The 27,580-nt window shown below is 32.5% G+C and overlaps 2 protein-coding genes across 4 annotated transcripts; one reads left to right on the forward strand and one right to left on the reverse strand.

The window, feature by feature from the left end:
- Nucleotides 1-11,104, reverse strand: LOC148627056 (mediator of RNA polymerase II transcription subunit 8-like). 2 transcript variants are annotated; one of them, XM_088566570.1, is made up of 7 exons: nt 11,017-11,104; nt 8,093-8,211; nt 7,543-7,687; nt 5,956-6,096; nt 2,322-2,406; nt 1,609-1,758; nt 1-540 (listed from the first exon to the last, which is right to left on the reverse strand). In XM_088566570.1, exons 1-7 carry the CDS (start codon nt 11,020-11,022, stop codon nt 458-460), a joined length of 729 nt encoding a protein of 242 aa, XP_088422696.1. In that variant the 5' UTR covers nt 11,023-11,104; the 3' UTR covers nt 1-457. The 2 variants fall into 2 exon arrangements, with proteins under 2 accessions (XP_088422696.1, XP_088422687.1); XM_088566561.1 differs by lacking the exon at nt 11,017-11,104 and having other exon boundaries at nt 8,093-8,241.
- LOC148627057 (nuclear transcription factor Y subunit gamma-like) lies at nt 11,000-27,267 on the forward strand. Of its 2 annotated transcripts, none has more exons than XM_088566539.1 (9): nt 11,000-11,151; nt 11,912-12,054; nt 12,603-12,674; nt 14,564-14,677; nt 15,519-15,614; nt 17,326-17,562; nt 18,940-19,140; nt 21,813-21,944; nt 25,327-27,267. In XM_088566539.1, exons 2-9 carry the CDS (start codon nt 11,935-11,937, stop codon nt 25,420-25,422), a joined length of 1,068 nt encoding a protein of 355 aa, XP_088422665.1. In that variant the 5' UTR covers nt 11,000-11,151; nt 11,912-11,934; the 3' UTR covers nt 25,423-27,267. The 2 variants fall into 2 exon arrangements, with proteins under 2 accessions (XP_088422665.1, XP_088422673.1); XM_088566547.1 differs by lacking the exon at nt 11,000-11,151 and adding an exon at nt 11,433-11,560.
- The last annotated feature ends 313 nt before the right edge of the window (nt 27,268-27,580 follow it).

The raw sequence follows: 27,580 nt of genomic DNA on the forward strand, positions 1-27,580 counted from the left end.
TAGTTTGGCACTCTTCCCTTTAATAAATTACTTGATCTGTTCCTGAACTTTTTAGTGAGTATCCCATGGTTTAATATTTGTACACTGAAACTGCTCAGATAATTTTTTAAATAATTTGAAATGATCAAGTGATAGATTGGGACACATGTATCCCTAAAATTAGTCTTTTTTTCAGTATTGTCAGTGTTCCAGGAGGAGAATAATAAAGATTTCCTTGAAATTAAGATTTTATTTTCATTGTTTAAACTGTCCTTATTGAACAGCTGTTGTCCATATTGTTTAGAAGTAGTAAAAATTCAAATCTTCTCTTACTTAGAAGTGAGTTTTCAAGATCATCAACAGCAGCATTCTGTCATCACTATCCTTATATAGAATAGAATGTAACTTTCCTAGAAGATGTAAAAAATACACCTGAAATAATCACATTTTTAACCAGAACCTTCAGCAGCTATCATCTTCAAGGCCTTTGGTATGGATGGGCACCTGTGGCTGATTTGATGTTGGTTTTGATTGTGCTGGGTGCTTTGCCAATACTTGGTGCTAGAAAACAAAAATGATTAAAAACTAAATATAACTGTTGCACACAGCCTAACAGGATGTTCCCCCAGCTTCCCCCATTGTCACAGGAGCATTTGAAATTTTTATTTTTTTTTATTTTTGAATGGTGCTACCTCAAGATATAACTGTTACAGCAGTGTAACAGGATGTTCACCAAGGCTCCCCCCCCCAGTTGTCACAGGAGTATTTTAAATCAGTTTCTATGATTCCATAATTTTTTTTGAATTTTTTCAATTATTTGAGAGGCAGTTATCTTGAAATGGAGGCCGCTTTTTTAAATTTTAATATAGCCAATGGGAAGTCCTTCATTCCAGACTGCGCCCTAGCACCATTGGCGTTGATATTTTATGTATGGCACACAATAAGTGTTTAGCAAGCCGATCTCTGAATTTCAGGCTATTTTTTCAGTTTCCTATCCAGACGCATTTCCCTTATTTCAAGCTCCAATGGTCTTGATCGTTTTGTAGTAAACAGGAGAAAAGAAAGTTAATTCTTCAGGTCAAAAAGACTTAGGTTAACTGCTGGCAGTGCCACAGGGGACCCATTAGTTTCCCCTGACCCTGCAGATGCCACTCAATAAATTAAAGTTGAGCCGACTCACTGAAAGCAAATGGACACAGCTGGCAAATCTAGAGAATTTAGAATTAAATGGCAAACTGAATGTCCAAGGGCCTGGGTGGGAACTCAAAGAAGGGATATGATCCCGATAAGAACAGAAAGATTCTAAGTGGAGTTGCAACATCAAAATGAATAACAATTTGAATGCCATAATAAAATAACAACATCTACTTATATTGTTTTATTCATTTGAGGTGTACATCTCACCTAAAAATTAAACTATACAGTGTATAGGAACCAGAGTTTAACTTATTTGTTGGTCTTGCCTGTTATCTAAAATTGACCCCCTATCATACCTTTAATGGCCCCCTTCTTTTTGAAAATGACTCCCTGTTTTAATTTTCTGGAATGAACACTACTGAGGTAAAACATAAGAAGACTGAAGTCTTGTTCAAATTTTGAAGCAGGAACTTCTGAAAAATTAAGGTCTACCTTGAGGTTTTGGCTGTTGTTGGGTTGTCATGGAAGGCTGAGAATCTTGCCTTCTAGCTGATGATTTCAAACCTTTACCGAACATCATGGCAGCTACAAGTGCATTAGTATCAGCTGAGGAGTAGGTCTGGTTAAGCTGGGCTTTTTGATCTGAAAATAAATACATTAAGTAGTTGATAGCGAACTATAAAAAATTATCTCCCTTTAAGTCAAAAGTATTACATGAAATTAAGAACTGATTGAAAACTAAAAAAATATAATATATAATGTTATCATGCACTAATTAGAAAAACGTTAGAAAAATATTTAAGAAGACATGTGTTTTAAGTCTTCTTATTAAAATAAACATTTGAAACCGTCTGGGGACAGATGGACGGACTGATGGACACGCAACTTTTCTGAGTTTATCACATAATATCTTGTCACTTCATGTGGTGGGGTATAAAAAAGAACAACTGTCAACAGTAAAAATGCAATTAACTGCTTAATGACAATGAATCAAATACATGTATAAATAAAAATATTAACCTTTTCCTTGAAACAGGAAACTCATACTTCTTAAAATGCATCTGATCTTTTTTAAACCAAGTTCAGTAAAGAATTATAATATAGCTTTTTTTAGTGTGTTGAGACTTGAGACTCAAAAAATTATTTTTACAGGTATATTATTTTGATAATAAATAAGAAGAAATGTTTTACAATGCCAATCTTACTTGCTTCACTTTCTAACTCTTCTTTGTTAGAATTGATAATATCCAACAAGTTACTGGTTATCTTGTTCATAGCATTCAGCTGTTTCTGTAAGTAATAATCAGCCTATTGTAATTTTGGCACTAAGAACATTTAATTCCCAAATGAGATTCTCTTTTACAAACATCCAAGCACTTCATGATCTAGGTGTAGTAGTGAGGTGACAATTGGTAGGTGCCATTGGTTAACTTATGTAGAACCCGAAAGCTTTTTCAAAATCTGTTGCTGCTAAATGTATCATCTTAATTCTAAAAAAAACTCTTTTAAATGATTTTTTTAACAGATATCCTTAATATTAATTTCTATTTTCAAAGATATTTATGATTGAACAAGAGGCTCCCAGGAGCCTGCATCGCCCACCTAGTTGAATTTGCCTTTCAAAGGCAATAAATTTGACAAGAAGTTGTCCAACAATTTTGACTCAAGAAATCTTTGGTAGGGCTTATCATAAGGATCATTTCAACAACTGAAAGTTTCTTTTAATCTATCACAGTTTTCAAGATACTGACTGAAAACTGTTAAAAAAGTCATTTTTCCCCTTTCAAGGCCAATAACTCTTACAAGGAGTCATCTGACAACTTTTATCCCTCAAAACCTTTGTAGTCCTAATACAAAATGTAATAAGGATCATTTCAGCTATTGAAAGAATTTGGCTAAACCTAACCGTTTTGGAGATATATGCGAAAAACTACCGTCTGACCCCTACACTGTATGTTCTATTTTTAGTAACGGCTGCCAAGTTTTTGACGAATCAAAAATCCCCATATCAGTTCTATGCAGGATACACCAAGGAACATTCGTACCAAGTTTGGTTCCAATTGATCAAATAATGTCAGTGGAGAAGATTTTTGAAAGAAACAACATTAAAAATAGCAAAAATTCTTGAAATGTTGAACACTTTAACCCATGTCAGAATTTAGCTAAACCTAACAGTTTTGGAGATATATGCAAAAATCTCCTGTCTGACCCCTATGTTCTATTTTCAGTAACAGCAGCCATGTTTTTCGACGAATCAAAAATCCCCACATCAGTTCTATGCAGGATACCCAAGGAACATTAATACCAAGTTTAGTTCTAATCAGTCAAGAAGTTTCAGAGGAAAAGAGTTTTGCATAATTGTTAATGACGACAACAGACGATGAATGGTGCCAAGTGATTGCAATAGCTCACATGGCCTTTGGCCAGGTGAGCTAAAAATCAGGATTTTTCCATCTTAGCAGATGAACTTGGTAGTTCCAAATGGCTTACAGTCAATTTAAATTTCTTCAATAAACCAATCAAATTAAGTGTGATGTCACAACAAAATTGAGAATTTGTATTTGTCATAAACAAGTATCAGTACTTGTATTTGATATATAAACATTTAAATTTCTTTTTGGGGCATTTACTTAAAATCTTTATTTAAGCTGTTTACCATCTATATAACTGATTTGTCATATGGACTATGATACCAAAATATTTTTAGGTAAATGAATAATATAAGACATATAGCGTGGCTTCTACATTTACATGCTTCTATACTACTAAAGGAAGAAACCGATTTCTTTGAGCAGCAACTCCTCTGAAACCATACAAGGTCGAATATATTTGTGATATGAGGTATAAATGTAGTGTTATGTACTTCCTAAATTTGTCTTTGATACAACCTTTTTTTCTACGGAAAAAAACATTAAATTTTGAGAAAATACCCCAATTCAGCGACCGTCATTGGTCCGTGTGTTATAATATGCTTTCGCTCATGCTTAATCGAAGTACTGTCTACATCATGTGTTAGACGAGTATTGTACGTTCATTATTTTGCTTAATTAAACGACACCTACTATTTTTCTTAGGTGCAAAACTGTGAAGACATGGAAAGGCATGGAATGTGTCGAAATAAACCTTCCCTTCTACATTTTTGTACATGTATGTGTAAACATTTGCGCCATAAGTCGACCCCACCCCCTTTTTATTTGAAACCTGGCAAGACTTGTAAACCCCCTACCTATTGTTTTGAGTAATATATTGAATTATTTAAAATTAAAGAATTAATTATGCACCTTTTCACTTTTAACTGTGTGGAGCAGAACTTTCAGAAAATTCAAAGGTATTTATCCACCCCCCCCCCCCCAAAACAAAAAAAAACAAAGAAACACTGGATCATCAATCACAAACAATAGGAAATGACATTTTCACACATTTAAAAAATGTAGTACCAAGTCTGAAAAGCTTATAGCATACACATAGTTGTCTTTCTTTATATATAATAAAAAGTTCAGTTTGAGCAAAATGCACAGTTTGGATAAAGTGTGAATTAAGCCTAAACTTTTTATTATGCCTAAAAATTCAGTTGAATGTCTGTCTGTCTGTTCATTAGTCTCCCAACATTTTCCATTTGATAAACATAACTTTGTACAGTTATTAAGCACAAAAATACATGCAAGTTCGATTTTGAACTAGATAAAAAAATATTTTTCGAGTTAGCAAGAGACCACTTTGATAACCTACTCGAAGGCATTACTGGGCGTAATTCTTTGATAACTAACAGGAGGTTTCGACAAATAATAGGACAAAATGCTGGAAGCCCTTTTTGGACTTTTCTTGCCAATTCAACTATTAAAAACGTACGAGCGAACAAGTCCCACTTTTGGGGTTGATCACATATTTGTACATTCATAAAAAAGGGTGTTTACTAAGTCAATGTGTTTCTGAAAAAACTCATACAATACATTGAAAACAATTGATATCAAGGAACAGGACTTTAATGCCTCTTTTGTGTCTTGATGTTGTACGAGGGTCTTCAACAATGAAAAAAACGTTAACACCTTCAAATCAGACCAAGCAGGCCCCCTATAATGCACACATAAGCAGAGGTCTTGATAAAATAAAAATCAAGGTTACTCTCTTCCTGCCCACTTGCCATGGAATGAAAACTTGGGCGAAGCCTCAGAATAACCAGCTAATAGCACCAGGCTTACAGGTAGAGACTGCTGCCAATCATGAATTAATCAATTGCTGCAAAAATACGTCATTGACACAACACATGTCTGGAGCAGTCAAATTGTTTATTGCAAGTGTATTTTAATGGAGATGTTTTTTCTCAATGGGCCGTGGTTTTATTCTTTGGTTGTTAAAACTATTTCGATCCTGACTTTTGAGAAAAGATGATTTGGTAAGGTAAAGTTAAAAATAAGTAATGTGAATAAAAAAAAATAAAATAACTCGTTTACATGCAAGAGAAAAGTACAAATTTTTGCGTGCAGCGCACAAATAAAAAAACCAATACCTAGTCTAAAGAAAACCAAGTCCCCCTGAAAGGTTAGTGGTCAACTCCTCTTACACCACTACAGCAATTTGAACAAAACTGTACATCATTGATGTATGGTAGATGATCATAGATCCTTTACAAAGTTTACTCATTTTGTTTGGATTCGTCAAATTAGTACAATGTCCACACATTGCTCAATCGACCACGATTTCTCAGTCATCCTCTAGTACATGTAATATTATATGTCAACAGAGAGGTTATTGACATTGTTCATTTTGGCCAAATTATCAATTGTTTAATTTGTATCATTTTAAGTTAGAACCTTATTATTATTATTAAAGGGGCTATACCTGAGCAATGTCTGAAGGAACACCAGTGGCTTTCTGTACAACACTCTGAACCTTCTCTTCCACTTCAGGCTCGGGTTTGGTTCGTAAATAGTCAGGTACAACCTCATGATTAAAACACATCACTCTGTTCTCAGTAAGTTTCTGTAAATTAGATGATTTAAAACAGCCTTTTTTAATATTTGGATATCCTATTTTGTCCTTCCAGCAATACAAATGTTGCACTGCAGGTCACCCATATTTGTAAATTCTTAAGAAAAGTTAATACTATAATAATACCTTACTTATTTCATTACTTACTTAAGTTTTAATTTAATGCCTCCATTCAAAGTGCCTATATTCAAAATACCGGAACTTCAACATGTGCAAAAATTAATACAATCAATATACATTGACACATGATAAATAACACTTTGAATTAAAGAGTTTTTTCCCTTCATTTTATTCATACATGTGTTTGAAATATAATTATTCATATTGATAAACAGTAAATTTTACAAGGAAAAGTTGATTCACCCCTCAGGTGTTCATATAGCCATATCAGTGTTGATATTATAAAAAGTTTAATGATTTCTTCAGGTCTAGGACATAAGCCCCAATCATGTAATATGCTTGATGTGTAAAATCATATTTTTGGGGGTTTGGTTTTTTCTGTATTAATTTTTGAAATATTCATAATTTTTTGGTATTTTAAGTTAAAAAATCAATTATGAACATCAAAACACATTACAACTAAATGACTTCACCTGGCATTCATCCTAGGACAAAAGGCAACCTCCCTCCCCCCAGACAAAGCATTATACATTTATATGTAGTATAAGAAATCTCAAATTTTACAATTTTAGTATTTTTAGTAATATCTTTTTTTTCAAGATTAATAAAATAATTTCCAATGAGGGTGGGATGGGGGCTTTTGTGCTGATCCTGATTTCCTACATATAGACTATTTTGAGGCTTTTTTAAAAAGGTACACAAAATTTTGTGTTCATTATTATAGCAGATGCTTATTGGTAGACTCAGTACTGAAGCCCAGAGTAAATATTTGTGGGATTTATTTTGGCATATTTAGAAAGAAGGCTAAAATATGTCAAAATCAAATTAACAACTATACAGTTTTAAGTTTGAAGTCCTCCCATAAACTATTCAATATTATAGGATCTAATTTCTTCATCAATATTTACAGCAAACTTTTGGTAACATTTTATTTTTTGTAGAATCATGAAAAAAAAAGAAAAGTAAACACTTTTTCTAAATCCATCATATTCAACATGCATACATTACGGTAATAAAAAAATTACAAAATACTTGTATTTCAATTTACAGTACAAGTAAATCCAGTCGAAACATTTGCTGCCATTTTCTAAGAATATTTATTCACTCTAGCACACTCTAGATGTCACCTACATGTATTTTATACACACAAAGCTGTAAAACTTTCAAAACCCAAAAGCATGAGATGATCAAAGAGAAAAAAAAAACAAAAATCAAGAAAAGTCACAGTAATGCCAATCAGCTTCAAAATGTGTCACTATTTCATGTGACTTGATGAATTATGCATCCAGAAAAAATTATCTTCTTCAGAATGAATACCTCTAGCTCAGGATCTCTGTCAGGTCTAAGAGCCAATGGAAGTAATACATGGTTCCTCAGATGTGGTGATCTATCATTTTTCAACTCTTTACTGAGGCTGTTAAGCTGTCCTGAGATCAATGCAAAATTGTCCAAAACTGACGGCCTGTAAAATAAGTATGAGAACACATTGCACTGATAGCTCAAAGTTTAAAGAGCATTCTTTCATTAAAGTGACAAGAAAATTCCTATTTAAGCTGTGCAAAATTTCCTCAACTCAGACTAGTTCTCTTAACTCTGTGGACCCCTGTTAGAGATTAAATCATACCCTCAGGTGTCTGAGATTTCCCTATCTTGTCTTTGTACAAGTATTAGATCCTTAATACCTTATAAAGCCTCTGGTACTCATATTGAGGTAGTTGAATATTGTGTTTATGCATTCATACATGTATGCCATGTATCAGAATGGGTTTTTTTTTCCTGAAATGAAATAGTAATCGATTCATCTGTGTTCAATGAACCACTCTTATCAAAATACAATGTATTATTACAATAACAAGATCTATCATACCAGTTCAGTGTTTGATACTCATTTTCAAGTTTTATCAAAAATCCAGCTATTGAGTTTTTGATGTCTTGAACTCTTTGTATCAATGCATTAACTGTAGACTCCAACTGTTTCTCTTCTTTCTGAAACAAATGCATGTTTGATAAAAATGACTATTTCTGTATAATTCTCATATCAATATAGAACTAAAATTTAAGTCGAAACATTCCTGCATTTTTTGTTTTTGTGTTTAAATGTACCTGTATATAAAATTTTTCCCTGTGCTCAGCTAACTCAGGGGCAGATTCAGGCTAGGTGTGGCGGGCGTGCACCCCCTAAAATTTGCAAAGCATGGGTTGTCAGGGGTAGATTTTAAGCGGTTTTAGGTTGAATTTTTTCATTTCTTGCTAATTTACCACAAATTATCTCAACATTGCATCCACTCTAGAATATTTAAAAAATTTAACCTGAAAAATTTTTAACTGTGCGCCCCCCCCCCCCCCAATCTATAATCCTGGATCCGCCCCTGATACTCATTGACTACCCTGCAGTTAACATAAAATCATTTATTACTTTATCCGAATGTGCAATAAATGAATTGCAATGTATTATGGTAGTTATTCTATTTATTCAAAATAAAGTGCTCTACTTTGACAGTAAATCATTGAGAAATCAAACCTGTTAACTCTCCCACAAAATTACTTAATAATGTGCTTTGCAGAGTACAGCATGATACGACAACAGCATGTAGAACACCAATAACTTGAAGCAAGTAGGGACATACTTAACATGCATGCACCCTTCAAATCTGATATCCTGTCTTTGTCTAGTATATAACTGTTAACCAGTTTCCAGCATATTCACATAAATCATAAATGGGGAACATGAAAGTCATCTATATTTGATAGTAGTGATATTCATTTAAACAAACATATATTACAGAGAAACTTGTAACAAGTCTAATGTCCAACAAATCTGACTAAAGTAATTTTTTCAAGCAAGTCTCAAATTTGGCAAAAAAATAGTTGAAGGTCATGAATTGATAATAAAAATAGGACATTATTGTACCTGTCACCATAAACCAATAAAAGAGATTAGCTAGACATCCAAATCACGCTTTTTCATCCGACTGGAGACAAGACTTGATTACTAACAAGATTTGTAATATAAAGTAATTATTTTGAACAAGGACTTTAACAAACATCCCCTGCATTGAAGGGCCACTGATGACATTGACATAAAACGGTCAGTTTCCCATTTCAGAACTTTGTTACTGCCATTTCAAACATTAATTTTGAAGTTTCTTTCATAGTTGAAGAATTTTTAACTACTTGTTATCTGGTTCTTTCCCAGTCCCAGTTTGTACCCTCCTACAATAAATTACTATGAAGGACAATGGAAACCAGTCAAGACATCACATGATTTAACCAAATCCTGTTCATGGTTAGCCAGAGATCAATCTGGGCTATTGTATAAATTTGGCAGGGTGCATACATTGTAAATGCATATACTCCATCAGGTACAGTTTAGTTTACAAGTCTGTAACCTGGGGTACATAACTGTAGTACCCCATATGACAAGGAACATTTCAGTTTTAATACACATGTAGATGCAAGTTTTCACAAACACTAAATAACAAAATCAACCTTTAAAAAAGTTCTTTTTTTTTTGGTCATTAGTCTAAAAAAAAACCTAATTTTGAACTGGAAAATGTTTACATTCCTCTCATTTCCAATATATAAAATAGGAGAGTTCTTCGTGATGTCATCACTTACCTTTGATTTGGTTTTGGTTGGCAAAAAACCCATGGAGTGGCATGGGGCATCAACTTTAAATCTTAACTTTTTCATTTTTAAAGATAATTGAAAAATCATTTTGGTTCCCAACATTGCAAATAATATTCTTTTTATCCATGGAATTTTTACATAAATATTCAGTAATTAGACTACATGTACACAAGATTTTAATTATATTTTATACAAAAATAGAGATTTACATATAAATATCACTTCAAGTGAATTTTTGAAGTAAAAGAGTTATAAATACAGATACATAATATGAATTATTTTATCTAAATGAAACATTTAACAGAACCAAAACTGGATATAAAATAAAAACATTACAAAGGTTTGAAAATTGGGATTCTAATCATGAAATTGTCAGTTGTTTATTTGCCAACCAATCTGACACTTAATGATATGCAAATTAGTGAATATGACATCACTAAAGAGATTGGCGAACTCTCCTATACTGTTGCCATTCTTCAATCTTTAATTTGGTACATCCCTCATCAAAACTATGCAGTTCTTTTTACAAACACTATCTGCATGGTTATTCTATTTTAACAAAGAAATTTGTGAATATTGTCTTATAAAAAGCCAAACAGGAGTGCCAGTGTTCTATTTTAATTATTACAACTTATACAAGTGACTTCTCCCTCTAATAATATACACTACCTGGTAATATACACTAACGCTATTTGCTAATCTCTTTAATTACAGCTTTGAGGTCTACAGTATGATAATTTGTACATCATATATGTTTGTAATCCCTTTTGGGATTCAGTGTCCGGAGCTATTTTCAAATCAGAAAATAGCCCCGAACACTGAATCCCAAAAGGGATTAACATGTTTGTACATAAAGGAACAAAAACCGATGTCTGCGAAAATGGCCCCACAACTCTGGTCCAAAAATAGATATTCATGACGTTTGCTGGGGATTTTTTTTTATCTCACGTATACGCCTAGCGAAAATACGACTCCGATGGTCTTCCAATGGACAAATGAGGCCTTTTTACTCAAAAAGTTCCCCCTTTTCCATGTCACGTCGGTTTAGTACGTTGTCTGCATGTAGGACAGTATATGAGCACACATCGATGGCGTTTATGTTATCAACCGTGTTCAAATCAATGCCTTTTCGTCTTAGGAAACCTTTTTGATTCATTTTACCTGCATTTTGGTAAAATAACTGCGAAATAAGAAATAAGCCGGAAATTAATAGTGAGTAACGCATGCGCCGTTGATCTTTATTTAACAAAGGTTCTTTTCAGCCATTTCGAGGTTCAAACGAAAAGTAGGGACAACGTAAGTAAATATCTATTATTTTAAGTGCCAAGTACCCGTTCGATTAGTATTCGAGTTACATAAATCATCACGATTTGCCACACGGTAGTTTCGCGCACCTTGATCTTATTGAATAATTCTTATTTTTCATTGGTGGGTAGGTCAGTAGTTGATTGGGTGCTGATTCCCGACCAATTATTGGTCCACTGGCCGACCCAATCTCCAATGACATTGCTTATGACTTTCTGTCAGATGCATACAATTCGACTTTCCAGGAATGAGAAATATCTGAATCCACCAGATTCAAGCTGAATTACTCAAAGAAAAAACATGGGAAATCACACCGTAAAATAAAATGGCCACCAGTCTATTTTTAGATTCAACACTTCCTCATGGCTATTCATAATTTATTTTTTTCTGATATTTTAAAGTTAGTATTCAAGTGGGTATAGGTAGGATTTTGCTTGTTTCTTCAGTTTCTTCAGTCATCTTATTTTAACATTATATGTGTTTGGAATAATAGACTTAAGATGTGGCCACATGCCATTTATCACATTCAGGCAAAAAATCCCTTTAATATAAAATCGAATTTTTTGATAAGGAATGTTTTAGAATGGCCAATTCATTTTTTGATGGTCACTAAACATGTTCCATTCTTAGTATTTTACCCAAATCACTGCATCAGACTTTACTACATATATTTCAATCTTCATTTTTTTTGTATTGCATCTCTCATTTGTGTCCTCTTCTTTCACATGCCTTTTCCAATGTTCAATTTTAGGCTCCTCAAGCTAATCAGCAACAATGGACTCCTACCAGCCTTCAGGACAGTCTCCAAATTCTGCTGCAATCAGTGGAGAAGCTGCTGCTATGCTTGGAACTTTCTGGCCAGATGCACTCAATACAATCAGAGATTTAAAACATGTAAATACACAAGTAGTATTCAGTCATTATGTTTAGGAAATGCAGTAGTACACTGATTATTGCATCATATTCTAGGTTAAACTATATGCTGGTATGGCTAAAATTTATGAATGTTAAGCTTGAAATATTTTTGAGTTACAGTACAGAAAGAGACGTACACTGTACCATGACTGATCACTGACATAAGATAATTAGATTGATGATAAGATGAGATTACATTTTTTACACATTATGTCATTTATATGCTGAAAATTGAAAATCACTCTTTGAAAAATATGTGTAAAAAGAGATTCATGTGACCTGTACTTATTTGTAAAAAATGGAAATCCCTATTCCAGGACTACAAAAAATACCTGACACCTACACTTTGACCAGCTCCCATCTATTTCCAAATTAAAAAAAGTCCCTTAACTTCCTTTTATTGGAGCACTTTTTTTGTTGTTTTTTTCATAGCTGATTTATTCTTGTACATGTACTTATTATGAGCAGCAGTCAGTTAAAGAATATTGAATGATCTCCCCTTGTACATGATATCATTTTTATTTCAGGAGGATTTCAAACAGCAAATATTACCGCTTGCTAGAATAAAGAAAATAATGAAACTAGATGAAGATGTAAAGGTTTGTATGCAGATATGTCAACTTACTAAGTTTTTTCAGTTATTAAAATTTGTTTCAAGATTCTTAACCCCTTTGCTACGACTTTTTTAAGTAAATTAATACCCTGCCTTTCAAAGACTAGTCCATAAAAAAAAATGTTAAAAATAATATAGTATAATACTTTATTTGCAAATTACACCCATATGAGTCAAGCAAATACAATACTAAGAACAAACATAAAATACAAATTGGACATCAAAAATCAATATGTATACAGGTATATGCAATTGTGCAACTTTTGACCGGCATGGACCTCAATTTCACAATTCTAATGATTGCTTTAAAAAATCACATACTGCTGGCAAAAGTTCAGCTTTTGGAGATAGTATATTTTTTAGTTTATCTAGTGGTTGATATTGGCTAAAATTAAGGTTTAGTTTAACAATTTCTGCAAATAGCTTATTTCTTACATTCGAATTCTGTTTACAGTTAAGAAAAAATGGTACTTATCAACTTCATCTTTACATATTTTACAAAATCTGTTTTCCCTTGAAATATATTGAAATATAGTCGACATAGTTAAAAATCATTTTAAAAAAAGCTTGAGTTGACCATTCATACTAGAAAATTGACACATTTTTAGCTCACCTGGCCAAAGGCCAAGTGAGCTATTGCTATCACTTGGTGTCCGTCGTTGTCATCGTCGTCCGTCGTCGTCGTTAACAATTATACAAGACTCTTCTCCTCTGAAACTACTTGACCAATTGAAACCAAACTTGGTATGAATGTTCCTTGGGGCATCCTGCATAGAACTGATGTGGGGATTTTTGATTCTTAGAAAAACATGGCTGCCGTTACTAAAAATAGAACATAGGGGTCAGACAGTAGTTTTTCGCATATATCTCCAAAACGGTTAGGTTTAGCCAAATTCTGACATGGGGGTTAAAGTGTTCAGCATGATGAGATCTATGTACGGTCAAATTTTCATTTTAATCTATTAAGCCATGTTGGAGTTACTGCCCTTTTTCAACATTTTTTATAACAATTTTAATGTTATTTCTTTCAAAAATCAAATTTTCATTTTAATCTATTAAGCCATGTTGGAGTTACTGCCCTTTTTCAACATTTTTTATAACAGTTTTAATGTTATTTCTTTCAAAAATCTTCTCCTTTGACACTATTTTATCAATTGAAACAAAACTTGGTATTAGTCTTCCTTGGGGTATCCTGCATAGAATTGTAATGGGGTTTTTTGATCCATGGAAAAACATGGCCACTGTTACTAAAAATAGAACAGGGGTCAGACAGTAGTTTTGTGCATATATCTCCAAAACTGTTAGGTTTAGCCAAATTCTTCCAATAGCTGAAATGATCCTTATATTTATGACTACAAAAGTCTTTGGGCATAAAATTTGTTAGATGCTTTCTTATAAGAGTTATTGTCCTTGACAGGGGAAGTGACAGGGTTTTTTTTTTGCAGTTTTCAGCCAATGTCTTGAAAACTATGATAGATTTAGACTTTAATTTACTGAAATGATCCTTATGATAAGTCCTATCAAAGTTTTCTTGAGCAGAAATTGTTGGACAACTTCTTGTTTTATTTATTGCCCTTGAAAGGCAAATTTCAACCAGGTGAGCGATTCAGGCTCCTTTTAGCCTCTTGTTATTTCCTTAGACCAAAAGTGTAATGCATTTTAATGTAACATGTTACACTGGATATTTAATGGGTATCAAATTTGAAAAATACCATTTCTTTAGGTACTAAAATATTGATAAATATTACATTTATTCTTTCAGTGTTAATTTGGATGTGATGGTTTCATTTGTGATATAATATAATAATGAGATGTGTATTCTTGGTACTTTGAGTCACTTTTCCCTCAAATTTTCTTTTTGTTTACAATTCACAGATGATAAGTGCAGAGGCACCAGTTTTATTTGCCAAAGCAGCAGAAATATTTATCAGTGAGCTGTCTCTAAGAGCTTGGATACATACAGAAGATAATAAAAGGAGAACTTTACAGGTAAACTAAGAATTAGTTGTGGCAGTAAAACCCAAACACACAAATTATAAGTTGAAGTATATCGGAACCTGTATAAATGTGTAATTCCATGACTCTGCATAATATAATATCTGTTTCATCATATGAATAACAATTTTTCTTTTTTTCATCCAGGGTATTCCAACTGTCTGTCTAATCAAGCATTTGTTTGGTACCAAAGTGTTTTAGCTTAGCAGATGCTGTGCTTCCCAGCATCATTGTGCTAATTCTGTTTTTTTTTTTAAGAGATTACCTGATACAGCATTTTCATTCATTTTTTACTATTATTTGGACAAAAACATGTGTAATACTTCACTTTTAAGGTTTCATTCTATTGATTAAATAAAACATGCTGTCTGAATACCCTGTCTAATAAGTCTATCCCCTTACAGTTTATTATTCTCCACCACTACAGGACTTATAAATGCTAGGCCTCAGTGCATCCATTCAATTGAAATGGCTAAAATTTATACCAGAGGTTGCTTCTATTTATTTATCTCTGTATAACAAGTGCAAAATCAGCAACTGCGGGATAATATCGTGAGAGTTACCTTTCTTGGAATTTGGAAATTGAAATTTCCTCATGCTTACATTTCTCAATGTATTCTGATAAAATGTATTTACCTAAGTTTGTGAAACATGAACCTCTTGGACTTGTTTAAAATATTTGAAAAAATTAGCAAAGAAATGATTGATACATCATTAGAAGACTTAGTCATGGGTTTATTTATCATGCTGTTTTTGAAAAAAAAAATGGAGAACACTAATGACTTCTGATCTGCCTGATCAAACTTGACGTAAACAATTTTTTATTTTTATTCAGAGAAACGATATAGCTATGGCAATATCAAAATTTGACCAGTTTGATTTCCTGATAGATATTGTACCAAGAGATGAGTTGAAGCCTACAAAAAGACAGGTAATAATGTTTTACTATTTAATATACACATGTTAAATGTTCTACTAATTTAAGGTTATCCATTTGACTTTTTTTCTTTTATTATCTCATAAGTGTAATATTTCCATGTGATTGTTTCATCATTAATAATGTTTTGATATTTTTGTTCAACTAAGCCATTATCATGTTCTAAAAAACTAAGCTTGGTGGGTAGGCAAAACTTTTGGACTGATTTGTGTTGTAGACACATTCAGGCTTTTAATAGTTTGTGGCAAAAAAACTTAAGGGTAGGCACAAAAAATTAGAGTCGGTAGGATTTATAGCTGAAACACAGGTAATTTATTTTAGGACTGATTAATTAAAATTGAATTGTAAGAAATGACTGTAATATTGTGTCTGCCTATTTGACCAAAAAAACTTTATATATATATATGGGTGGTGCACTCCAGAAGTAATTTAATTTTGGTTATTTTGGTTATTGACAGAAAAAATTATCATAATCTTTCCTTAAGTGTGATAAAAGATGAATATTGTGATAGTTAATTCCATGTATTCCATGAATTTTGTTCAATTAACTTAACAATTTTGTTTTATTTCTGTTATCCTAATCTTTCTGTTTAGTTAAGACATGTGTCATTGCTTTTTTTAACCTGTTTTATATCCTCTGCTAACAAATTTAAGGGGATGTATAGGCATCACACTGCCTTTTGCAAGTGCAACTCCTCCTTAAAGCTCAAGGGATTTTAATAAAATTTTATAGGAAACTCAGTCATCATTTGTAGATGTGTATGAAGGAATGTGATTACTGTTGGGAAGATAATCCAACTTTATGGTTTTACACATGAAAACCTCTGAAGTGCAACTATTCCTAGACTGTTTGATTTTGATGAAATTTTGTAGGAATGTTAGGTATCATATGTTGATGTGTATGAAGGAATATAATTACTGCCAGGAAACTACAAAGGGAGATAATGGAACTTGAAGAGTTTTTACATATAGAATTCTGTTCAAAGTATGGAAGTACCATACTCTCTTTGTGAGCTTGCAGCATTTCAGTATTTCTAGGGTTTTTTTTTAATTATTAGGGCCCCGCCTTAGGCGGGTCGCCCTATAGTTATCGGTATGGTTAAAAAATTTGGTTTCAGTTGACAACCCCATGTCCTGTGGTAAAGATCATGTCCGCTCTATATCTTGAGAACCGTTATAATTTCAAAGTTTATACTTGACACGTATATTAACCAACACCAGAGGGTGTGTCATAATGTATGTACAACTTCCTAGGTCAAAGGTCTAAAACTTTGGTTTCTGTTGACAACTCCATCTCCTGTGGTAAAGATCATGTCCGCTCCATATCTTGAGAACCGTTATGATTTCAAAGTTTATCCTTGACATGTATATTAACCAACCCCAGGCGTCGGTTTCACAGAAAGTCGTAAGTGTGAATTTAATCATAAATCATGACGTCACAATGCTACTTTAGTTTATGACATCATTACTTACGATCAACTTTACACTTATGACTTTTTGTGACATCGAGACCAGAGGGGTATGTCATAATAACTTTAAATAATGCTTCATATCAGCTTATTTACCACATGTTATTGACAGCGGGGCCCACAGAGATGGCTCCCATCTCAATGATATCTAGTTCAAGCACATCTCTTTTAGTCCATTGTGATATGTGCATAAGAATGTCAATTTCCAAAACTGTTCACAATTACATTTTTTGTAGGAGGACACTTCTAGATCAAACAACATGCTACCTGAACAGATACAGTATTATCTACAACTAGCCCAACAGCAGGCTCAACAGGCACAACAACAACAAGCTCAACAAACACAACAGCAAGCTGCACCGCAAGTAACAACACAGGTAGCACAACCTGCACAAATACATTTACCAGGAGGGCAGGTGCAAAATGTGATACAACAACCTGCCTTCCAGATACAGACTGCAGCGAATACAAATGTAAGTATTTGGTATTAGTTGGTGTAGATATAAGATGTGATTTTTTTTCATAAATATGGAACTGTAATATAAGCATTGAAATAAAAAAATAATTTGGGCTAATAATGTTGTTTGTGAAGAATGCTATGTAAGCCAGAGTTGTCTTTTCCATTTTGAAATGGAGAAAACTGTTTTTTTTCAAGTTGTGTATGCTGTCCCAATTGTCTTATACTTGGTCCTAGAAGACTCAAGCTGAATGTCTGCAAGCTGAGTTGGCCCTTATTTTAAACTTCTGCAGATGCACAGGACTTTTTGTGCACTTCCTGTTGGACAGATCATTGTTCTAGGATTCCCATAATCTGTTACCTATGGTAAGTGAGCAGACCTGGCAAAATCATTTTTCATCCTGTTGGACATTTGGTCTGGCAGCCTTACAAAATCTGCTGGACCGAAATCATTTCTCTGATCCAATTTAAATTTGCCTTGATTCAGACGCCATCTTTAAAAAGGAAGTTCCGGTTGAGGTGTGTCTAAAATGTACCGAATATCTGGTACGGAAATCACCCAAATTTTACTGGACCGATGGCTTAAAATACCGGTCATGTCCGACGAATTTCGCCATGAATGATTGAGTTTTTTGGTCGGTAAAAGTCCTTTGGGAACCTTTGGTTATCTGTGGGGAAGTCAGTTTTAAATTTTGGATAAGTTGAAAACGAGTCCTTACTTTCCCGACCTGTGGCAATTATTTCTGAATTTATTTCAGAAGAATTTAAGTTTTATTCTTTAGAAAACGTGATTGTTTTGTTTTGCTTTTTTATTCATCATGATCCTATCGGCGCTTGTAATTAGATCTCTTTTCTTCCATTGAAGTCAAACACAATCATGATCCGAAAACGGTAAAATAAGAAAATCCGGATTTCAAAATTTGTAATTTTGAACAGATGGATAGTTTCTTTCATCATTATATATTTGTTTCCAAATAAATATGAAATGTATTGAAGGGAGAGGGGGCACCTGAGTATGAGAAAGGTTGTTATTGCCTTGTTATCTAAGTGTATTCATTTGTAAGAATCAGACAATAAAAATACATCACATTCTCTGCTTCTAAGAAATGCTTGCACTTGTTACCAAATTATATGATACATAGTTTGTCTTTGAAATGTTATTTTCAATGTGGGTAAGTTCATTTAAAGTCTGGGTAAGTAATTTTTTGGAGGCCACTTACCTGTGGTAAGTTAAGTTGACCAAAAAATCCTAGAACATTGCAGATATCAAACATTTAGTGATTCATAGGTTGTACAATATACTATAGGTTAAATTGACATGGATTATTGTTATGGGAACTTAGTCATCTATTAGCCTGACAGATTATTTGCAAAGAAATTGATACTTTTACAGCCACAGCCACAGGTCATACAGATACAAGCTCCATCAGTTCAACAACCCGCACAGGTCCAAGCAGCTGCTGCACCTGCACAACCAACCATACAACAAGTTCAGGTTCAACAGCCTCAACAAGCACAACAGCAACAACCACAACAACAGACACAGGTGTATCAGCAGGTTATAACAGCCACTGGTGAAGTACAGAATGTTCCTGTAAGATTCGTTATCTCAATGACCAGTAAAACAAGATCTATAACAGTGAAAGAAATTAGCAGTAGACCAATGGACCAAGTCTACATAAAATCAAGCAGGTCTACGATGAAATTGGCTCAATTTCCTTTGAAATGTACAGTGCGGTCTACATAAAGCTATGATAGGTCTATGTTAACCAAAAATTAAGTTTCTAACACTGTTATAATAGTTATCAAAGCTGATGTGTAACTTTCAGTAGTTTAAGATTAAACTTATTGAGGGATCACATTCAAATTTTATATATATGTAAGCATGTGCTAGCATACAAAAAATGTCAGCTTTTGATTAGTGCAGGAAGGTGAGGGGAAAATGTGAAGGTCCAAGAATGGTATTATGATAACTATCTTATTTAAACATTAAGTCTTCATTATTGACTTACCATTATATTATGACACCTTGGAAATTAATTCATTTATCAAGTAAAAAGGAATTACTGTATTTTCCGGACTACAAGTCGATATTTTTTTTCTGCAAAGTGTCATCAGCCTCGACTTATTGTCCACTTCGACATATCTAAGGATTTTTCAAGAAAAAAATGTTCTTCTATAATGCATTTCATTAGATTTGTTTAGTTCACTTTTGATTGCTTTAATTCAAATTATTGTTTGGTAAACTGCTTTCAACACAAGCAGTCAAACTGGCAATTAGAATTGATCATTGAAATATTGTTGATCATTGCCGCTATCCTTTATGAATAAATATGACGATATTAATAGAAACTTTGAAATCATTAAAATATATAAACAAACTTGAGAAGATACGTTAACAAAACTCTTTTTTAACTGCAGTGTGAGAAACCATTTTTTCCCCAACTTGCCATTCTGGCTAGTGGAATATTGATCTTGCTAGCCAAATATAAATTCAACTAGCCACATTTTTTGGGGCTTTTTCTGTACTATAATCTGTTTTCATTTGGATTTGACTATCTTTTACCTTTCTTTTTCTTTCTGCAACTATCTCTTCATTTGTTTTTAAATTTATCAAGAACTTTTCCATTTTCTAGTATTGCCTCCAATTTAAGTTTTTCATGTACTTTACAGTAGCAAAATGAGTACTCCATTTCTGGACTTATATTTAAAAAAAAAAAAAATTATATTTCAACAGATTCATCATTATGAAACAAGAAAATCATTTGCTTCTTGTTCATTTTTATTTTGACAATAAACAACTAATTTGCAAGGTAAAAAATTTTAAATTACCAAGATAATTTTGTTTGAATACTAAAACGAGATCAGGACTGTTATCTAGGTTTTGGCACATCCCGTTTACCGGAAATTAAAATGGCAGATCGTAAACAATGCTTTACAAGTCAATAAAATTGTGCATATCATGCCAAAAATTCACATGACATATTCAAGCTAAACTTCTTAAAATGTAGGGAACATATTTTTAATGCATGATGTTAAGGGATGTTTTACTAAATAACCTGTTTGCTGGTTAACTTTCCTTTCACCAAACTGACGAGTGTAAGCAAATGAGAACTCGCCAAAATACACATCTACTCGTATAAGGCGAGTTGGCGAGAGGTGGTTTCCCACACTGAACTGGACCAGTGTTCTGGAGTTATCGGTCCTTTAATATGCAAATTTATACCCATTTATGGTATGTCGTAACACATTCGCATGTGGCTCAAATTATAATTAGTTAAGATGTTATCTTAATGGCTAATTGCAAATTGACTAAATTTGCAAGTAACACTTATTTTTTATTGTATTTCGTAATACCAGGTAATATTGTTTATTAATTACCGCTCGTAATTATAACCAAATCATCAAACAAATTTCCCGCACGTTTGACATGTTAACGATTTTGTACGCCTGATGATCTAAGGCTTTAGAGCCATTGACACGCCATTAAGTAAAAATAATTTACTTCTGAGGCAAATTACACTTTAACAAAAACACAAATATTAATTTAATTTAGAAATACTATACTTAGTAAAATTGTTGGAATAATATGCTGTTGAAAACAAACAGCTCAACTCAGATCTCCACTGACACCTACGATATGAATGTGCACGTCCGACCCTGGACTTATCCGCCGAATTTGAATTATCTATGTTTTTTTCGTTGTTTTTGGTTAAAATTAGGCAATTTGACTTCTACTCCACATCGACTTATAGTCCAAAAATTTGGTATGTAGTATCTTTAATGGTGTATATCTCAATATCCCATTACATGCATTTGCTTTTTGGATGTGCTGGCATACAATGTAGTTTTGTACGTTTAGTTGATTGATGGTAATTAGACTTTGTTTAATATAATTTAAGGTTTAACCTCTGGAAGATGGAGCTTTTTTTACTCCTATTACATATAACTGTATTGATAATGCACCATTATGTTGTTACATCCCTGCTGTCTCAACCAATGGGAATGTGAGAGACTTTCTACAACACATGATGTGCATCTGTGTTAAAAGTTCAAACATCCACACCCTTACTGCATGCCTCGTTTCCAATGGAAAGAATTGAGCCATTTATGTTTTGACAGAGGATCTACATATGTAGCTGATGCTCCGTCACTCTCAAAATAATGAAGACCTCTTGGAATGCTACAAAGTTAATGGCCATGTAGATATTTTATCAGGTTTTGACTGCCTTCTTTACCTGAAAAATTTCCTTTGAATATTTTCAGATACAGTTAACTCAAGCACAGTTACAGGCAATTCAAATGCAGTTACAAGGCAAATCAAATCAAAATGTTGTTATACAGGGATCACAACCTAATGTCCAAACAGTTACTGCTGACCCACAGTTCAGTTCACAGGTATAATCCTTATGTTGGAATCATTTCCTTCAATTCATTTCATTCTTGTAGGTGTATTTTAAAATAACAAAAAAAATGATTTAATATTTGATACAGACTCTAGCTTGACAAAATTGTTGGACTATTTCTACAAGGTACATGTATTAAGGAAGTTGACCCATGGTACCCTATCCCAAATTTACCAATAATTCAATTATATTTAAATTTGTACACATCACACTAACTGTACATCTTCAGACAAATTTCAAAGAAAATTCGCCAAGTTGACAGAGCTGTCCAACTTCGTCGGTCCTATTGGTCCTGACTGACATATTTACCACGGGACGAGCAGCTGAATTTATCCTTGTGAACCTACTCACTGATTAAAATATTTGTTCCAAGGACCGATAGGTTATTTTATTTTGATTGTTACAAATGAATTACCTTTCAATTTAAATGAAATACATTGAGGGTTGATAACATTTTTATACTGCCTTATAGGGTACATTAGTCTCGTTATAGTTTCATTTTCCTTACGATGACTTTCAATGTAGAAGGTATTGAAATCCGAAGACCAATCTTTATTTTATTGTTTACCTCTGGATCTTGAAACACTGTTTTACAATGCAAATTTTCAAATTAATGCTTTTTCTGAACACTTTTATCATGTATAAAAAGAAATTTGTCATTTTTTGGTTTTTGATCCTACAGGATCAAAATACCTTATGTCGCCAGTCTATCACTTGAACTTCCGTACTATTTCTGAACACTACACAAAAAATAGTCAAAATATAATTTCTTTTATATCATTCAATACCTCTTTTATAATCAGTAAGTATGTTTCATGCAATTGATAATATTCTATAATAACAATCAATAATATTCTATTATTTCTGCAAATATAATTGAGATCTAGTCTTCATATCAACTGAAGATTTGAGGGACTCCTTTTTGACATTGAAATGATATTTAGTAATAAATTTGCATTTAGGAAATTTATTTCTTTCACTAATGTGTCAAGAAGTATAAAATGTGTTAAGCATGTTCTATTTGACACACTTATCAGTCAAATTCTCCATCAATTCATTGACAGTTTACCATTAATAAACAGGAAGTGAAGAGCAGTGCTTTTAACCAAGTAAAATTGGCGGGAAAATTCAAATTGATGAAAGTGTCCAGTTTTTAGAAATCTTATGTCCATCAAGGAAATTATTTTCTTAAGCTGAAATTGAATTTATTCGAGTATAATATATAACCTTGTTACTATATTTTATTAATATTAATGTAAATTAACTTATGGACAGTTTTAAAAAAATTGGAAAAAGGTGAAATGGAACAAAATTTGTATTTGTGTGAGAAGTTGTATCAGAAGTATGGATTGATGTTCAGTTTAGACATATTAGGGAAAAAAATTAGTTTTTGATATTGAATATGAAAAATGCAAATGTATAATCACAATTTTATTTTGCATCATGTAATCTTCAAAATTTTGTTCATGGTACAATTTTCACAAGAATCAAAAGCCTCCAGTGCTGACAGCACTTTGATTTATCAGCATTTTTACACAAAAAGGTGTTTTGTTTTTAATACTGAACTCAACACTCTGTAAATGACAAATCTCCATGCATTTGAATGGTAGACTAGGACCCATTCCTGTGAAACCATGGAGTCACATCATGACATTTTCCTATCCTATTGAATCTGTTATTTCTGATTTTCACACAAGCTCTTACTCATTTTAAAATGGAATAACAAACCTTTTTTTTGGTTAAATATAGAACATCTGATAACATTGAAAAAAAACATGGCAGATTCTATGGGTGCATGATGTCAGCATGGCGAATCACTTTCATCCTAAGCAAAGCGATTTATAAGACTGTTGGAAATTTCATTGGACTGACAAGACCACCATGGCTGTAAATTCTAATGACTGTCACATTCTTTCAAAATTTACACAGCTTTGCATTGAATTGAGCTATAAGAACTAAAAAGTTACTCTTTTAAGAATTTTGAAATAATGGCCAATTTGAACCATATCTAGAATTGGAGGTCTGGCATTTTTTTTCAAATTATTAAAATCAACTGCATATTAAATTGAATTTACTTATAATGTATAAATAAATGGTGACATTTTTATTCTTTTATGTTATGAAATAGTACCTGGGCTTTTATATTGCGTAAAAACAAAAAAGGGACAATTTTCAGCTATTTGTCTATATGATAGAAATAACCTAAAAAAGAACCATAAATCAATTTTTGTTCAAAGGTAACAGTACTTCATATGACTTTTTCTGAATCACACTGATTCATGTATCACCATGATTGTGAAATTTAATAACACTTTTATTATATAGTAATGAATATTTTAGACATCCTTATGTGCTTGAGTCTAGATACAATACATTTTTCTACAAAATATTGTGTTCTTATAATGGTATGGTACTGTCATTGTCTATAGACACTTCATTTTGTATAATAACTTGAATGTTAGGTGGATGATCTTTATAAAATTTTATGACAAGGCTCCAAGCAACAAAAGAAAGGTTGGTGTTGATTTTGGGGTTTATGGTCACAATCATTTAGAAATTAGGGTACAAAAACCAGAATTTCATGAAATTTCAACTGATAACCCTGGGAAAAGCTGATAGATATCTGCAATATTGTTTCACAATACTCAATACTAAGAAGAACAGACTGAGTTTGATTTTTGGGTTTTGATTTAAACTATTGTTGAATGAGGGACCTAAAAGGAGCCAGAAGCCAGCATTTTCCTGATGACAATAACTTGACTCTCTTTGAAATTGTACCACAAGGTGCCATACCATCAAAGAAAGGCTAGGGTTGATTTTGAGGATTGTGACTTGAACCAATGAGTAATAAGGGGCAAAAAGGTGACCAGAAGCAACTGCTGTCCTTGAATATGAGTAAATTTATCTCTTTAAAATTGTACTACAAGGTGCCATTACAAAAAAGGGGTATGGGATTGATTGAGGGGGTTTTGAGCCATTTACGAAATATGAGGCACAAAGGGGCCAGATAGAATCATTTTTCTTATTTGTGGATGATAACTTAAGTAAAAGGAATGGATCTTTTTGAAATGCCATACCCCAAAAGGAATATTAGGATTGATTTTGGTGGTGGTGACTGGAACCATTTTAAAAGGAATTTTGGACCTAAAGGGGGCCTTTTTGATTCTGGTCAAATTCTTATCCAGTGTCAAATGTCTAATCGCAGTCAAATTCAAAGCGGTATAAAAATTGAATGGTGTGTCCTTAACTGTTCAGCCTCTATAGTTATATCAAGCTGTGGCTTGCTATGCATTTGATTGACTTTCAAAAGTAGATCTGTAGAAGTATTTCATTGTATAAAACTTGTAATCATTTAAGTGTTTTTTCTATTCTAGCAAATGTTTCAAATTCAGCAGTTACCTGGACAGACAGGGCAGCAAATATACATACAACATTCAGATGAACAGACAGAAGCACAAGATGTATCATAGTGACAATCAAAAATTCATTTCTACATGCACTGTATGTCATCAAAAGAGGATCTAAGATCTATGTTCTGATTTCAGTTTGAATTTTTACTTTTGTATCATCTATGGACTTACTTTGCTATTTTTATAAATTAATGTCTAAGGCCAACTTTAAACTTTTTTTTGTTTCCCAGGCCCTCTGTCATCTGTTTAGAGAGTGTCTCATTGCCTATTCTTACTGCTATATCAATGAAATTAAAAAAAAACACTTCCTTTATTTATTTCTGACTGTGCATTGTAAGAAATGCCACCTTCCCTCATTGATATTTAAAAAAAATGGCATAAGAACCAAGTAATGACCTTAAAGTTTTGGTATCTTAATGCAATGAAATAAGCAGTTCATTTTATGAAATTTATATTGCCTAAACTGTATGCAGTTGTTAAATTCTTATAGTCACATGAATGATAATAATTGTTTTCTGTTGTCTGTCTAAATAAGGAAAGTCATAACAGAAATTTATATATATTCATAGCTTCTTATATTGTAACAAATGGATTTTCACATTTCTCCAATCAAGCAATTGAAATAACAGTATTTTCACCGCAAGCTTTAGATTGAAAACATCTGATAATCCATGAGATATAATATAAGACAGGTTTTCTCTTATGTTTTTTATAGAATAAAATCTACAACAAAAGTTCAAATTCTCCCAACCTTTGTGTGTAAAATCATAAACCTTTGAAGACATTACAATGGAATTCAAATCATTCATCTGCCATGAATGAAAAACTTGCATGTGAAATCATTAGTTTTTACACGTAGGGTCAAGAGATGCTATATATTCACCAGAAATAAGAGAATTGAAATTCTAAATCAACTTGTCAATTTTGTTTACTAGTATTTATTAATATTTGTGCTAATGTTATTAGTAATATGACACAAGGAAGATTGTCCAAAATTAAAATTGTGATTAAGCCCAAATCATGGCTATAAATATTGTACTATATAAATTCAAATGCCAGAATTTTGTATACATTAGAGGTTGGTAATTTTCTTTTATATGTAAGTTAGTTTTAGATAGATGTGTTAATTGTATTGGTAACTGTTAAACAAATTGGTTTATAAATAGTAAACCCTTCTTTAAAAACTACATGAGGAAAATTAAAAATTTTCAATTTTGAACTCAACACAATTTATTTTTCTTATTGGTCATAATGAATAATTAAAACATTTCAAGAGATTTTGCTACAAGTTGTATGTATATGAAGTATGTTCAGTCTTAAAAGCAATACAGTTATGTTACTGCATTAGTCCTTAAGCCACAAAGTACTGGCAATAAGAATTTATGTTGAAGACTTCAGCAAAAGGTTACAGTAGGCCAGTGGGTTACTGCGTAGTCCAAAACTGTCTATATGTTGCATGTCACGTTTGTTCAGGAGTAAGGCGTTTCATGTATTCATCCAGGATATAACAAAGTAGTGCACGACAATAAAACAGGTTCATGTACTGTTAATTACTAACTTTCTTGCCTTAAGCTGAAACATTTATCTTGTGTAGTATTTATAATGCAGATAAGTTTGTACATAGTTCGGTTGCCCTTTAGCTAAAAACTTGACCTGCAACTTCCTGTTGGAAGCTATTCATTTCAATGACAGTAAATTATATAAATAGTCATTTATACATTGTTTTACATAACAGTACATAGCATTTTGATTTGGCAAAGCTTTTCTTATTGCCATCAACTTCTTTTTGCATCTTGCACAATGCATTTAAGGATTGATTGTGCCATTTAGTCATTTTTATCTGCATGGAATGTCATTGACATATTTGTTATTTTATCTATGTTGAATAAATATATTTTAGTGCTATTTTCTTTTTTTTCATTATTCTCTATTCCCTTATTTGTCACTGGTTTTCAATGCCATCAGTCTTTAATATTGTTAAATTACTTCCAAAATAAGTTCGTCTCCTTTTAAAATGAAAGTTTCCCAACTTGTTAAAAAAATAGCAGAAAATGTACCCAAATAAGAAAAATTATTTCTCAGTCGTTAGTTTAGGTGTTGAAATTGGTGTTTCTGCTTAAAATTACACTGTTCAATTGTTAATGACATGTTTTTCTTGTTATCTTCTGTAAGATTAATGATTTTTAAATACAAATTCAAGGTTTTGTATTGTTTTTCC

Source organism: Perna viridis, chromosome 1, assembly GCF_037379345.1.
Source record: "Perna viridis isolate PV_CMFRI_1.1 ecotype Kerala chromosome 1, ASM3737934v1, whole genome shotgun sequence".
NCBI classification, from domain to species: Eukaryota; Metazoa; Mollusca; class Bivalvia; order Mytilida; family Mytilidae; genus Perna; species Perna viridis.